This window comes from Talpa europaea (genome assembly GCF_964194135.1).
Source record: "Talpa europaea genome assembly, chromosome: 9".
Taxonomy (NCBI): domain Eukaryota; kingdom Metazoa; phylum Chordata; class Mammalia; order Eulipotyphla; family Talpidae; genus Talpa; species Talpa europaea.
The window spans coordinates 19649232-19664985 of NC_140076.1; the positions used below are offsets into that span (position 1 = coordinate 19649232).

The following is a 15754-nucleotide window of genomic DNA, read 5'->3' on the forward strand; positions in this document are numbered from 1 at the left end:
TGACAAAGGACGTCCCTTTGTATGCAGGTCACATGTTACGTGTTCTGCACATGTGGCTACGCTGCAAGGTGGAGCCTGCACTTGTGTGCACGTGAGGACGGCACCTCGGATGACAGGCGTGGGGAAGACACCACTCCTCCACACAGTCTCAAAAGGGGAGGCAGGAGAGGATGGCACACGTGGTCTAACTTTAGGGAAATATCTCAGAATTTCTGAATTTCTGTCTAAGTTTTAGACTTTTTCTTTTCTCTAAAAAGGGTACCAATCGTTCTGCCACCAGTTGCTGTAGTTTCATGCCATAGAAGGCCATAACATAGAAGGGTCCACATCACAGAAGAAGTCCTATTAGTCTTGAATAAGCAGAGCCCTTCTGCCAGATCGTCTACGGTCAGTTTGTTTTCTGGCACTGCTGCTTCTATATCTTTTCTTCTTGATCTGAAGCAACCATTGCCATGAAATCTTTTTTGTTATTCCCTCTGGTGTGGTGTCTATATGCACATAAGTGGACCCGTACAGTTCAAACTCTTGTTGTTCAAGGACCACTATTTGATGGTGGTGGAGGCTGGGGGGAGCCCCCCAAAATACCCCCATTAGGACTGAAGGACACTTTTCCCAGCTGCTGGTAAATAACCCTCAGCAGCTAGTCCTCTTCAGATCACTCTTGTTCAGGAGTCCGCCCCCTAGGGTCACACTCAGGGCAGCCTGCACCCCTGTTTTCTCAGTGCGTAGGTATAAAGACTCCTGGCCCCAACATGGGACAGTGCTGAGTCCCATCAGATCCTTGAGTGGCCAGCTGAGGCCTTCCCTCATACTGCTCAGAACTCAACTTCTCCCTGTTCCCAGTCCTGCTTCCTTCTCCTTCCTTCCACTAGTGGTGATCCCAAGATCATTCTCTCATAAACCTGCCTCAGAGTAGCTTCCCAGGGATCCTAATCTTTGAAATTTTCTTAAAGAACCAAAGAAAAACAACTCTCAATGGAGGAGAGGTAGACACACGTAGTTGTCCTGCCCTTGTGCGAACCCCCAAACCCCTGCACACCCCAATTACAGAGTTCACCACACTGTATTATCATTGTTTGTGTCTGCCTTTCCAGAAGACTATAAACTCCTTGGGGGCAGGAACCACAAACTTTTATCTTTGCATCTCTATAACACCTGGCATGAATGTTGAACAAATAAATTAGTGAGTGTCCTCCTGGAGCTTTTTATTAAGATGCCAAGATGTTAAGAAGCACTTTCTTAAAGAAGTAGGCCTCTCTCCAGCTCCCGATTCCAGAAGAGTGTTCAATCCCAGGGGCTCCCCACCCCCCACACACATAGTGGGCAGTTCAGGTAGGAGGTACTGTGTGAACTTGCCCGGTTCCCTCTTGCTTACTTTGACAGGTGGGCATAGAGTTCCCAAGGCTCCATTTGCCATTGGCCTGACAGCGGATGACCCTTTGGCCTGTGTAGTAGTAGCCGGGGTCACAGATAAGCATGAGTTGGGCCTGGAACTGGTACTGCGTCTCAAAGATGAGCCTCCACCGGCCATGTTCCACACTGATGCTACTGATATCCGGACAGGTCACAGCTGAGAAGGCAAGGGGTAGGGACAGAGATCAGTGGATTAAATGTGGAAAACACCGGCAAGAGTCCAGAGCAGGGGATGGGAAGCTGTAGGCAGTAATGATGAACCCAAGAGCCTTCAGTCTGAAGGCAGACTTGTGAATGCATGAAGTGGGCTGGTGGGGTTTATGCCAAGGTGGGGAGGGCCGACCTGCCAATACAGGAAGGCGGTACTTGATCAATGCTGACTGTTGTAGTGAGACAACAAGTACTATTTGGTCTGATTTTTATTTTTCAAGAGAAGATCGAAATGTGATTATATAAAATTTTCTGATTTTAAAATGTTGGGAAGCAATGCAAAATATTTAATAAAGCTGGCATTTTTGGGCTGAGCATGGCCCATCAGGCTGCCAGTTTGGAACTTTGGTCTTAGACAGGAACTGTGCTTCTGTTGCTTTAGAGTCTGGTTATTGAAGGCCATTCATGCAAACCTTCCAAGAGTTTTTCTATCTTCAACGAAGTGCACCTGTCATCCTTAAGGCCTGTCATGATTTATGGAATGTCTCTGGGTATCAGGAGCTCTCAATGCTTGGAGAGCAATTTCTATGGGAGCCCAAGTAGATGACACTCTCCACTCTGCTCCCGGAATCCTCAACCTCTACAGGCAGAGATTTTTCATTATTGAGCTTTTAGCTCACTCCTTGAAGGAATATTCTCAGCTGCTCACTCAGCCCCTCCTTCCACCTTCCCCCACCGCCTGAGGACTCACGGACACACTGGGGGGCGACGTTGCGGTTGCTCCACTGGCCCGTCTCCAGACACTCTGCTGTGGCTTCGGCGCCCTCCTGGAGGTGGTAGCCTTCACTGCAGCTGTACACAGCCTTGGTCCCCACTGTGTACTCTTTGCCAAACACCATTCCGTTCTTGGGGGCCTCAGGAAGCCCACAGGAAAGAGCTAGCAAGGGGAAAAAAATGTCATAAGTATGCCTGGTTCTATGAATTTTGTGAACATATTTTTATCTTTCTTCTTCTCCAAGGAAGGCCCTAAGAAAAATACAGTAAAGACTAATAAAAGAAAAAATTCTCACAAGAAGGAAAATGGAAGGTCACCAGCAGAGGAGATTTCAAATAAAACTTCGGAAGGTGAAATGCATGATAGGCTATCTTGATGGATTTAATGGTGCTGAGAAGCTGCAGCCCAAAATATATGGGCAGGAGCTCTGGGGTGAGACCAGTTTTCCCTCCAGCCCTTCCCACAAATATAGTTTAGAGGCATTCTGGCATCTGTTCTCTAAACAAAGTTGCAGAGAGGGTTTTCTTTTCCACTTGTGGGAAGAAAAAGAAAAATAACTCTTTTTTTTGAGAAAATGAGGGCTGCTAAGGTAGGAGCTGACATCCCAGAGTAAAGATCTTTTAATTCTTGGATTTAAGGCTTCTCTGCTCCCCTGCCTGTCCATCTCAGTACATACTCAACTTCTTACTCTGGGGAGAAACCAAGAGGGAAGAGGCATCTGTATATAATAACAACAAAAGTAGTTCACATCTGCTACCTGGAAAAATGAATGCAGCTTCTATTTTAAAATATGAACAACCAAGTATGTAAATTATTTCTCAAGAAAGCAGGAAAAATACAAATCAAAGATAACTATACAGATGAAGAAAAGCAGCAGCATGCACACACACAAAAGAAAATGTTAAAAATGAAATAAAAAGTCTCCTTTAGGAAACAGAGCCAATGCCAGAAAGAGAAGACACATAGTCTTTAAGTTTACAATTAGTAACATCTTGAGAAATGAAGTGTACATTGCATTAATAAGAACAGAGCACTTTGCAAAAAGAACAATAAAAGAACAAGGAAGTTAAAAATATGATTGCCAAAATATACATTAAGTAGAAGGGCTGGAGATGGAATAAAGGGATTTTCTCAGAATACAGTCCAAAAAGAAAGTGAGAGGGAAAAAAAAAAGGGAAGCAGGAGGTCAACATGTAGGAGTGCAACAGCCAACCGGTCAGAGTTCCAGAGAGAGAGAACTGGACAAGTGGAGGAGATGGAATTAATTCAGTGGGCATTTCCCAGAGCTAAAGAGAGACACAGTTACTATATGCACATGTATATTCCCAGGGCTAGAAATAATAAGGACCTTCAATGCAGGTTTACTGAAAGAATGAATGAATGATCAATGAGGAAACTTGCATTTGGGAGTAACTGGTCCTGGAACAAGGTGAGCATGAGTAGGACCTGAGCCACCTGCTTCTCACCTTGGCAGAGAGGGATGGCCTCGCTCCACAGGTAGTAGCCCTGGGGGTGCCGGGTACAAATGGCCATGCTGTGTCCCACCAAGCGGTAGCCAGCGTTGCAGCCGAAGTGGATGGAGCCTCCGGGCTGGGTGCTGGTCTGGCCCAGAAGGAAGCCATGGAGGGGAGCCCTGGGTAGGCTGCAGTAAGGAGCTGAACAAAGACGAGTCTCAGGGGACACGCACAAGAAGACAGACAGGGTCTTAGATACACCCCTACCCCTCACTTCTTCCATCCGCAGCCTAGAGGCTGTACTGGCTGCGCAGTAAAGTTCAGGTTCTTGAATCCTGAATGAAGATGTGCAGAAAACAGAACCCAATGGGCTTGGTTCCAGAAGGATATGACTGTGGGTTTGGATACCAGGCAGCCCAGCTTGTGCTCCGGTCCCATTTCTGACCTTTCCACGCCTGTGACAAATCCCTGAAGCTCTTAGCTTGCCTGTACATTGCGTTGGTAATGCCCACTTCAGGGGGGTTGTATTTGTAAATCCTGCAGCCCAGTGCAGGCATTCAGTGCCCAATGAATGGCCCTTTCTGTTGTGGAGGGGGACAGGGGTAGGGAGACAAAAAGGGCCTATAGCAATGAGAACTTAAGCCCCTTAATTCCTTCCCAACAAATGGCTTCAACTTGTTCATTCATTTAATAGATATTGAGTGTTTATCATGTGCCAGGTGCTATATTGGAGATACAACAATGAAGAAAAAAGACCAAAATCTTAGCCTCAGGGGACATGCATTATAAACTCCTGCCAGGGACCCTCAGGGGAGGTTTTATGAGACCCCCAAAAGGATGACTAAAGAACAAGCAGGGCTGTCCCCTTCGTTTGCTTGAGTCCCTGCTGGGGCTCTTTGGCAGGTGGGCTAAGGAAGGATTAGGGTGTCAGGCTTACAGTGCATGCTCCCCAGAGGCCCTCTGTCCTCCCACTTGGTTGAAACTGGCGTTCTAGTACCTCCCGCCCTGGCCTGATGTGCTTCTTCGCTCCTGCTTTGCCTCCTGTATCCTGTTGATATCTACCTCAGTCAAGAGTAAGAACCCCAGTTACAAAATACACACAGTGCCAGTGATAGACACACACAGAAACTACCCAAGTCTACTGTATTGTAATTAAGGAGTAATTGCTTTACTATGTCATTAATTCACTTACTATGTGGCATATGCACTGTAATTACAACTGACTCATTACCCCAAACATGTGGTTAGTCTTTGCAAACATCAAGGAGAGGGCAACTCCTTAATGGCTTTAAGCTCCTACTTTGGCCACCAGCATGGTGGACCGTTGCTACGTTGCTAGATTTTCCCACTTGTGAGAGCAGCAGCCAGGGATTCAGCCTGATCTCCCTGAGAGGTGCCTTATGGTTTCTTTGTCCTCATGAGGAAACTGAGGCCCAAAGAGGCTGTGTGACTTGTGTAATAACAGCTCAGTAAGTGGCAGACATTCAGTGTCCCCCCTTAGTGCATTGACTTTGCAGAGGGACTCTGAGATGGTCCTTCTCCTACCAGGCTCCATCAGCTTCTTCCAGTTTGCTCTTCCTTGAAGCCATATCCAAGGTGAAGACTACTCAAATGGCTGGTTAAGTCCAGGCTACTCTCGCAAGTGGGAGGCCCCAAGAAAAGATGGGCTGAGATGAGCAGTAAGTTGGGTGGGCTATAATTCGACATTTTTTCTAACTGATATTCCCTAAAAGCTTGTTCAACATTGGTTTGCAACACAGGCCAAGCACAGCCAGGGGTCAGGGCCTTAAAAGATCTGGTGCATGGTGGACTCCCCTGGGTTTGAAGGGACTCATGTCTGACTCCTGTGTACAGAGTCCAGCCAGCTGTTCTTGGGGCCCTCTAACTCCCTTTCAAAATGGGCACCGAGCAACTTATCACATTTCCTTTCCAACCACAGACAGTAATCCCCATAATGGGAGTTCAGATCAATTCAATGTTCTCCATCTCATTACATTTCCAGGGATATTTCTGTGTTCCTTGCAGATCAGGCATCTGGCTGGCTTGTTCTGCCTCTGCCTCTGCCTCTGCGGTATGGCTTGCAGGGCAGAGAAGAGTCTCCTGAACTTCAAATCTGGTCCATTCTTTGCTGCCTGTCTAACATTTGCCACTTGGAGGCACAAGTCTTACTGGTTTTCAATTTTAAGGAACTTTTATTAACATATTAACAGTATTAGGGATAGGATCACCTGTAGGCAATATCAGATTATAGGAGATAAACTTATTCAAAAGACACAGGCGGCAGTATGAGCAAAAGAGAGGAGAGAGGTAAAAAGTGGGGAAAGAATAGAAAAAGGAGGAAGTAGAAAGCTACAGGGAAATATCTCAATGTCATAGGTAACACAGTCCCCCAATGTTCTAAGGCTCCTCCAGAAATATGAAGGACACTTCTGAGTGAGAGATTTAGAGGAGGAGAAGGCTGCCATTCCCTAAGAAGGAATTCCACCTTTGGTGAGGATATTCTGTCACTGGTGTGGGTTACTTGTGCGTTTTGGGTGAAAAACTCAAGGATTTAGGGCCTGTGGTCCTTCTTGTGAGTTCTATGCTCTACTCACCTGAGTAGCGAATCTTAAAACCCTTCCGATTGTAGGCATGATCAGATGACCAGCGCAGGTACACAGAGTTACTTGAGCTGGTGACAACGAGAGGAGCTGAGTAATTCCCACTGAGGGCTTTCAGCAGAGCACTCTGTCCGGAGGGACCTGGGGTGAAAGCACAAGACAGGATTACAGACTCTCACAGCCAGCCAAGCTAACAGATTTGATAACCACTTTCTGTTTCCCCCTTACTCCATTGCTGGGTAACTTGTTCAGAGGCAGCCCAGTCATTAATGCATCCACTCTCTCTGTGCCCACAGGTCTTGTTTTAGGGACTCTTTGCTCCCAAGCCCTCCGGCAGTGCTTGAGGAAGTCACTGCTAATCCATAGCAGTTGGCATCTTGGGGCTTGCCCACAGTCAAGCAGTTGGTTGAAGAGCTGGTTTTCAAGGTGGGAGCTACTACCCTGCTACCTTGCCACCTTACTTCTCTTGTGCACACTGAAAACACCTCTGTGCCTGCCATATAGGAAATAAGTATTGAAAGAATATATAGCAGGTAAGCATGAGCCAATGTCTTAAATGGCTTCCCAATATTCCTTTCTAAGTCCCTTCCAGAAAGGTATCCCACTCACACGTGATAGACAACAGTATTCATCTATGGTCTTGCCCCAGAGTTAGGTTAATCCTGCTCTCTGTCATAATATAGTATGAAGACACATGGACCACTTGCACATCTTGAAGAATATAGCTTACTGATTCACTATACTGATGACATCACATTAATTGAATCTGATAAACCAAGTCTCCAGTGAGTATAGATGCCAAGACTGATGTGACTTTCCAAGTCTACAATGAGTGCAGACTTTGTAAGATCCATGTGCTCCAGAGGGTAAGAGAGAAATCCTACTAAGATTCAGGTGCAAACTTTAGGGGCCATGCTGAGACATTTCCTCCAATTGAAGAGCAGGTTGTTGCGTCTTTTGACATCTGCTATCAAGCAGCACAATGGTTGGTAGATCTATTTGGGCTTTGGAGGCAGCATTCTCTTTACTGGAGAATCTAAAGAGACCCATTTAATGGTTGACATTCAAAGGGCGCTAGAGAAACAGGGTTCTGTGGGGTCCAGAATGCAATACAAGCAACCCTGGCCATACAACCTATCAGGCCCCAGGATGTGAGGGTTTCTGTGGTAGAGAAAGATGTATGGAGCCTCCAGGAAACTCTCTAATTGAGAGGTTGATGTATATAGACTCCTAGAATTCTGAAGCTAGTTGGTGTGACGTAATACTTGACTTACCATCAAAGATCTCAAACTCATCATACTGCTTCTCACTGAGAAAGTACTCGACTGTGAGGGAGATGTTATAGTCGGGCTCCACTCTGACCAGCCAAGAGCAGGTCTGGAACTGGGGATAGCTTCCAGGGTAGCTCTGACTCAGGATCACACCTGTGGAGTCTGTCAGAAGCTCATTCGTTGGACAGTGCACTTGGAGAAAGAAAGAGAGATACCAGATATTGGAATCTCCAGAGTTGTTACTGGGGTCAAGACATTTGCTTTCCTTGGTGCAGAGGACAACCATTGGAAAACATTCAGACAAGACAGGGCTCCTGAATGTGCTGGATTCTTGGACACTGAGAGAGTTTCTGGAATGGCAAGCCCGAAGACTAATGCCTGGATTACAATCTGGGACATTGCTGGGCTGGGGAAGGAACACTGCCACTGGATCCCCACCCCTCCCTTTAATTTAACCTAGTGGCTTATTTTGCTGCTCTTTGTTTTAAGTATATCTTTTAAACTTATCATTAAGGCTGTCTTTCTATATTATAACTCATTTACTTCTTTTTAAAATTAAAAAAATTGAAATAATATATAGACAATAAACTGCACAGATTTTAGGTACACAGCTCAAGTGGTAACCACTACCACAGTCAGAATAGATTATTTTTATTACCCCACAAAATTCTCTCATGCCACTTTGCAATCAGTATAACCTGCCCCAGGCTCCAGAATCTCACTGATGGTATTTCTGTAAGCACGTACTAGTTTTGCCTGTGCTAGAACTTCATACAACTAGAACCAGATGTATATTATTTTTATGTATGGTTTCTTTCACTAAACATATTATTTGTAAGTTTCAACCAATGTTATTTTGTGTATCACTACTTCATTTATTTATTTTTTTTGCTCTGTAGCAATCATAGTACAAATTGTTTATTCATTTTCCTATTGATGAACATTTGGGTTGTTTCCAGTTTGGGGTTATTATGCAATTCATAAAAGCCTTTTTTGTGGATATGGGTTTTCATTTCTTTTGGGTAAATAACCAGGAATATTAATTAATGGGTGATAGGGTAGGTTTATATCTAATTTTAAAAGAAACTGCCGGCCAGTTTTCCCAAGTGACTATGAGTTTACATCCCAACCAGAAATATATAAAATTTCCAGTTGCTCCATATCCTTGTCAACATTACTAGTCTTAAATTTTAGCTATTCCAGTGGCCATGTAGTAATATCTCATTATGCTTTAAATTTACATTTTCTTGGTGACTAATGAGGTTGAGCATGTACTTACTAGTCTTCATGTTATTTTGTAAAGTCTCTGTTCAGATCTCTTGTCCACCTTTTTTTTTTTTTTTAAAGTAGATTGCCTTATTTAGCTATAAAAATTCTTTATATAGACTGGATGCAAGTCCTTTTAAAAAATATATGTACTGTGAATATCTTCCTCTTCTTTTTTTTTTTTACATTCTATTTTGTCAGTTTTTCCTCATATATTTCAAAGCTTTTTTATCAGATGAATACTTAAATATCCCTTTAAATGCAAAGAAGTCCTTTTGTTAAATATAACAAACCTATTAAGTTGTTAATTATAACAAACCTTTTTTTTTTTTTTTAAGATTTATTTATTTATTTATACAAGCACTGGGTACAATCAGAAGCACGGGAGGGTGAGAGAATTCACCAGAGCCAGAGCGGGGAGCAGAGCAGGCAGAAGGACCAAAGTACACTGCTGAGGGGAGCAGCGGGCGGCAGGAGAGGTCTGCATGCCATGTGGGACCCTCCTCAGGTGGCCAGGGAGCAGCCGGGGATCGAACCGGCACTGCAGAAGCTGCTGGCAGCTTTGCAACCCAGCGCTCAACCGCTGCGCCACCGGGGAGGCCCATAACAAACCTTTTTAACTCCTTTTGTCATTATAAAATATATGTCGTAATACTCTTTGCTTGAATTCCTATACAAAATTTCTTTATATATATTTTTTTAAGATTTATTTATTTATTTTATACAAGAACCAGGGTACAGGCCAGATGTGCGGGAGGGTGGGAGGATTCACCAGAGACAGAATGGGGAACAGAACAGGCAGACTGATGAGATACACTGCTGAGGGGAGCAGCGGACACGACAGGAGAGGTCTGCATGCCATGTGGGACCCTCACAGGCTGGCCGTGATAGAACTGGCACTGCAGAGGCTGTGGACAGCTTCACAGTGCAGCACTCAACTGCCTGCGCCACCAGGGGAGGCCCTTCTTTATATTTCTTATGTTTAACACATGCAAGTCATATTCACGTTTTTTTTTTCCCCTTTTACTTGCAATCTATCTGGCATTTATACTTAAAGTGTGTCTTTTGTAGGAAAAAAAGGTTACTACTTAAAGCCTCTAAATTTTAGCATATTTTTTGCAGCAAAAGTTCATTGACACAACCATATTATTCAAATATTTTACATACCTACTTATTTTTGGTCTGTCATTGAAAGAGGTATTTTAAAATCTCCCACTGTAATTATGAATTAGTTCTTTTCCCCTGTAATTCTGTCAATTTTGCCTTTATATGTTTCAATGCTATGTTATTAAGTACATAGGAGTTTATGACTGTTATCTACTCTTGATAAGTTATGTTTATCAGTATGAAATACCTGTTTTTACTTCTTTTAACACTTTTGCCTTAACTTGGTGAAATGAATGCATCTTTTGTCAGGGCATCACACTGAATGAAGACAGCCTAGTTCAGTATATGGTATCTACAGTGTATCTGTGCTACTGCAGGCAAAGCTGGGGTGTGAGCCATCTCTTCCCCAAGTCTCAGAACTTCCTCCTTATGATGATCAATAAACAGTTTTCTGGGAATGCCAGTTAGAAAAGTGGGAGGAACAGATGTGGCCACTGTGGCTAACTGTGGCCCTGGACCTAGGGGTAAGTCAGAGAATCCAGACTAATCACTCACTCATTCATCCAAACATTTACCAAGTGATCTTTTCCTTTATGGCCAGAGACTGGGGAGATAAAGAGAAATGAAACAAGGGTGATGTTCTGAAGCAACTCCAGACCCACAAAGGCCCGGTTCAGGGTAACTACCTTCACATATTGGGGGCGGGCCTTCAAACTGTAGGTAAGTTCCTAGTTTGCAGGTCAGGATTTCACTTCCCACCAAGGTAAAACCAGGCAGGCACCTGTAGCGTACGATGTCACCTGTTGAAGAGAAATCAACATGGGGATTCCCCGGAGAAGTCTGGGAAGTGTTAATTGGCACCTATTAGTACCTTGAACCCACTTCCAGGCCAGGCAGTCAGCAGTGGGTCATGTTCTGTTCAGACTGTAATAACAAGTTCAACTTTAATGAAATAACCCAAGCAGCTGCGGTTTCCCTTACAGCTCAGCCTTGTTTTCACATTTCAGGAATGTTTTGTATGGTCTTGCATGGATTTATTTCTCAAAAGCACATGGACTTGAATCACAGAAGAAAACTGCTTTTCTAGGAATGCTTAACAGGAAGATCAATTCTATTTAGGGGTGCAAACTCAGTGGGAAGAATATCAACCCTCTTGCACCACGCCTATTGCTTCTCTCTCTGGTTGGGAGCGGGAGGTAAGCCCCCTGTTTACAGGACCCCTCCCCAGCCCTGTCCTCTGGTTTGGAAGTTGGTACCTATGTTGAATTCTTCATTCTCCGTGACGACTTCAGCGTTGGGGAGGATGGTGGGAGGAGGGCATTTGGTGAGCGGATAAGCTGAAATGATAAAAACAGATGAGTTGGTGCAAGAACATCCTTCTCAGGGTATGTAGTCATTGATTTACTCAATCCTTCACTTTCTCATTCCTCATTCATTCACAGCAGGTATTACTATTTATCTGTATACAGGGCAAGTTCAGCTTAGTACTATTTTGCTCATTTGTTGTCATTCTTTCTTTGTTTTTGAGACAACAGATAGAAATCATATATTAAGACTAATGATAAAAGAGAGATGATCTAAGAAGCCACTGGCAGTCACCAGCACTGCAGGAAAGGAAGAGAGAAGCATTTATTGAGTATCTGCTGTATGTCAGGTACTTTCATACACCATCACCTTCAATTCTCACGACAGTTGATCATCTTGCAAAGTGTTCTTACTCTACTAATGAGGAAGCTGAGCCTCAGAAAGGTCAAGTTACTTCTCCAAGGTCACACAGAAAATAAGTGACATAGGCAGGATTGGAACCGAGATCTGGCTGTCCTCAAATTCTGTATTCTTCCCACTACTCTGTATCCAAACACTATTTGAGGCTTATAGGAGAACCGTGGAAGTCAGCTTGTTTCCCTTCTGATCTCTGGTTAAACACATTCAGCCTCCATGGGTTTTCTGAACTGGAAGCCAGTCCCCTGGGCAGAGGGTGGACTGTGCGTAAATGGTGTTAGCAAGGCAAAGTTCACTGTGCGCAAAGTTCATACCTTGGGCTATGTGTTAGCAGCAGTTGCCACTTTTACTGCTACTATTTTTTCAAAGCCACCTCAACCCCCTGCTGTTTTTGTGGGGTTTTTTTTTGTTTTTTTTTTTAGTGTTACTTAAAAAAAATTACCAATGTTACACATTTTCATTAAAGAAAATATGAGATTTTGTATGAAAATGGTAGCAGGAAAATTAAACTCATCCATTACCCCCTCAGAGATAACCACTTGTTAACCCTTTACTGTGAGTTCCAGGATTCATTCTCTCCATTTGCAAATATTTTTCTATTACAAAATTCACACTATCTTATATACTTTGGGCTAATTGTTGCACACTTACAATACAGGAATTTTCCCAAGTAACTACATTTCCTGAAAAATGAAATGACTTCATAGGATTTCCCCACGTGATGTACAGGGATTGATTTAATAGGTACTCCACTGTCAATCATTTAGGTTTTCAAAGTTTTACAATTTAAAATAAAACTGTAATGAACATCCTTTTATAGGTGCATCTCTTATGAATTCTTTCTTTTTTAAAGCTAGGAATAATTAAAGTGTATGACCTTTTAAAAATGTATGACAGGCATGTCAGAACCATAGGGGATTATGCTAAACAAAATAAGTCAATCGGAGAAAGAAAAACACTGGCAACTTCACTCGTTGGTGGAATATAAAAAACAAAGCAAAGGAACAGAAAAGAACAAACCAAAACAAACCCTTGGAATCTGACCTCAGAACTAAGGCTGCCAGAAAGGGTGCAGGGATGATAGGGGTCAGCAGGGGGGTCCCTAGGGTGGATGATTTCTGGTGCTTTGGGGGCAGGCAATGTATGAAAACATGTTTGCAGAGGTGTGCACCTATACCCCTGAAACATACACAGTGATGAAAAGCATTGTCACCTCAGGTAACGTAATTTTAAAAACTACATGCATCTCCTCCTGAGTGTCAATTACACATTCCTGGAAATCAGATGTCTGGTGTAAAGATGCAAAGTAGAAGCTCATTGCCCAGATTTTTAATGGGAAAAAATTACAATGGGTAACCCCAAATCTATAAAGTCTTTCAACAATACAGTACCTATAAATGTGCAACTAGTGAGAGTAGAAATTAACTACTGAAGACATCACTGCAGGAGCTGCTCCCTGTAGGACTTCCTTAGCTTGACAATGGTAAACCCTAGGCAGAAACCACAGCTAAATTCGAAAATCCTGGCGGGCATGTGTTTGGTCAGCCTCAGGCGGCAGCTCCGCCTCCCACTGACCACGGCTCAGAGACCCCTCAGAGCCCAGCATCTGAGACACATTCCAGATGTTCACCTGGGATTCTGCCATTTCACCAGCGGAGCTGGCATAAAACCCAAGACTTCCCGTGTGTTGTTTTATTTAAAATGCTGTGTTATGTTTTGAGGATTTAACTTTAATTTCTCCTACAGATATGTCAGCTACATAAGTTTTATGAAATGTGGGCATGACGGCTGAGAGGCACTGCTGGGGAACCAGGGAGGTTTAAACCCTGATTTAACAGGGACCAGGGAGCACCATGCCTGCAGTTGGCGGAGGCTTTCACGGTCTCTCCGGGAAAATCGCTCTGGCTGACACCATCAGCAGAACGGCAGTTTCTCCAGCACTGGGCACTGTGTTTTCTTTCATCCCTTTCATTTTATGATTATCTGTGGAGGGCTTAGCATGGGTCAGGCACCATGTTAAGTGCTAAGGCTGTAAGAGCAAACAAAACAGTCCTTGCCCTCCCAGGACTTACAGTGCATTGGGGAAATGGTCCCAGATTTTATTTTATGGAAGCTTTTTTTCTTTAAAGATTTTTAAAAAATTTATTTACGCATATAAGAACTGGGGTACAAGCCAGAGGTATGGAGGTGAGACAGAGTGGGGAGCAGAACAGGTGAAATGACTGAAATACACTGCTGAGGGGAGCAGCAGGTGAGTCAGGATAGGTCTGCTGTGCCATGTGGGTAGCTCCCTGCCCGGGGATCGAACTCGTGCTGCAGTGGCTGTGGATAGATTTATAGGCCGCATCTTAACCTCATAGGCTGCATCTTAACCCCGTGAGTGACCAGGGAGGCCTCTGTACGGAAGCTTTTTAATCTCTTGTGTTTTCTTTCTTTTTTAATTTAATGAAGCACTGTTATTTTACATCCATATTAACATTTTGACAGGGAGGATATCCTCCCTCAGGTGCGGTCATCACAGCTCTCCCACCACCAAAGTACCTGGAGTCCCCCCCAACATTGTCTACTGTGCTCTGCCTGCTCCCTTGTCCTCTCTCTGGGTGCTTCAGATCTATGGTCAGTTTCAAGGGCTGGTTTTAATGTTTGTCTTTGACTGACCCTTTGTTTTCTCAGTTTTCCACACTTAACTGGCACCTGTATTTATTCTGTATTTATCTTTCTCCTTCTGGCTAATTTCGCTTTGCATAATCCCCCTCAGCTCCATCCATGTTGCTACACATGGCATGAATAGTCACCAATTTTAATCTTTTTCAATTTGATAGACAACAAAGAAGTGACATTTCCTCCTTCTAATTAGTATATGGTTAATTGTCAGATTTAACCTTTTTCATATATCAATGGACTATTTTCATTTCTCTTTTAACTTTCTATTCATGTCCTTTGTTCCCATATTTATTACAGATTTGAAGTGTATGTATTAAAGAGTGACCTTTGCACTTTCCTACTATATCATTTGCTTATATTTATGGCATTCTTTTGATTTATATAAATATTAAATTTTTATTTAACCAATTCCCTTCATAGAACTTTTAAAACATTTTTGTCATCTTATCACCCCAACCTCATGCCTACCTTTAAAACATACCTTCTAAAACTTCTAAGACATACTTAACTTTTCCAGAAGAAAATCAATAAAAAGAAATCTCCGCCTAAACACAGTCTGGGTTTTTTATATTTTTGTGGTTACTAGTTTGATCGGCGTGATTTCCCATTCCATTTAAAAATTACTTTTTAAAAAATTACAAAATGTCTGCTCGGTGCAGAGAACTGGCAAAACAGCGAAAAGCAATAAAACAAAAACTCCCCAAATCCCACCACCTAGGTATTACCACTGCTAACATTTGGGTGTGTGTTCAAATATCTTCTACAGACAGCAATCCGTACCCCCAAACAGACACTGCATCTGTGTTATTGCTACAGAACTTGAGGGCAGGTTCTAGAAGGCTCTTCCATTTCAAGTATGCCCTTCTTTTCCTCCCCTGGGGACAGGCATGGGTACAGCATAGTGGAGCTGCAGTTTGTGGTCACTGTTGGGTGGGGCTTAATGTCAGGCAGCAGTCAGCAGTGGCTGGGCTCTTGCATACGACTCCTTCTGCATACATCGCTTCTCATATTGATGGGTATGTTGGGCTGGCCCTACATCTGAAGCGTTTGAAGCTAAATTAGTTTAGGAAAAAATATGTGGTTCACATGGTTCAGTTCCATTTACCTGATGACCCAGGGCTCTAGACTTAGGTTTGGGGTCCAAGACCAGATAATGCTGAAATGCCTTCCTTTGCCACCATTCCGTGTACGTATCTTTCTCAGGAACCTCACAAGAAGGGGTAGCTGCAATCTAGGTCAGGAGTCTGTAATGCCTGCATTCTTTGGTATACCATCATCTGAGGCCCCAAATCACTTTTTTCCCACGGATCAATACAAACATTTCTCTTATTG

The 15754-nt window shown here is 43.4% G+C and overlaps 1 protein-coding gene across 1 annotated transcript in view; it reads right to left on the bottom strand.

Annotated features, from left to right (window-relative positions):
• The window catches only part of CSMD2 (CUB and Sushi multiple domains 2), a gene marked incomplete at both ends in the record, with an annotated part of 507564 nt that overhangs the window by 37370 nt on the left and 454440 nt on the right, over positions 1–15754 (bottom strand). Inside the window, 7 exon segments of the mRNA XM_084243387.1 lie at positions 1376–1570; positions 2315–2500; positions 3805–3993; positions 6387–6533; positions 7667–7855; positions 10723–10836; positions 11293–11373. Coding sequence (XP_084099513.1) covers positions 1376–1570; positions 2315–2500; positions 3805–3993; positions 6387–6533; positions 7667–7855; positions 10723–10836; positions 11293–11373 — 1101 coding nt within the window.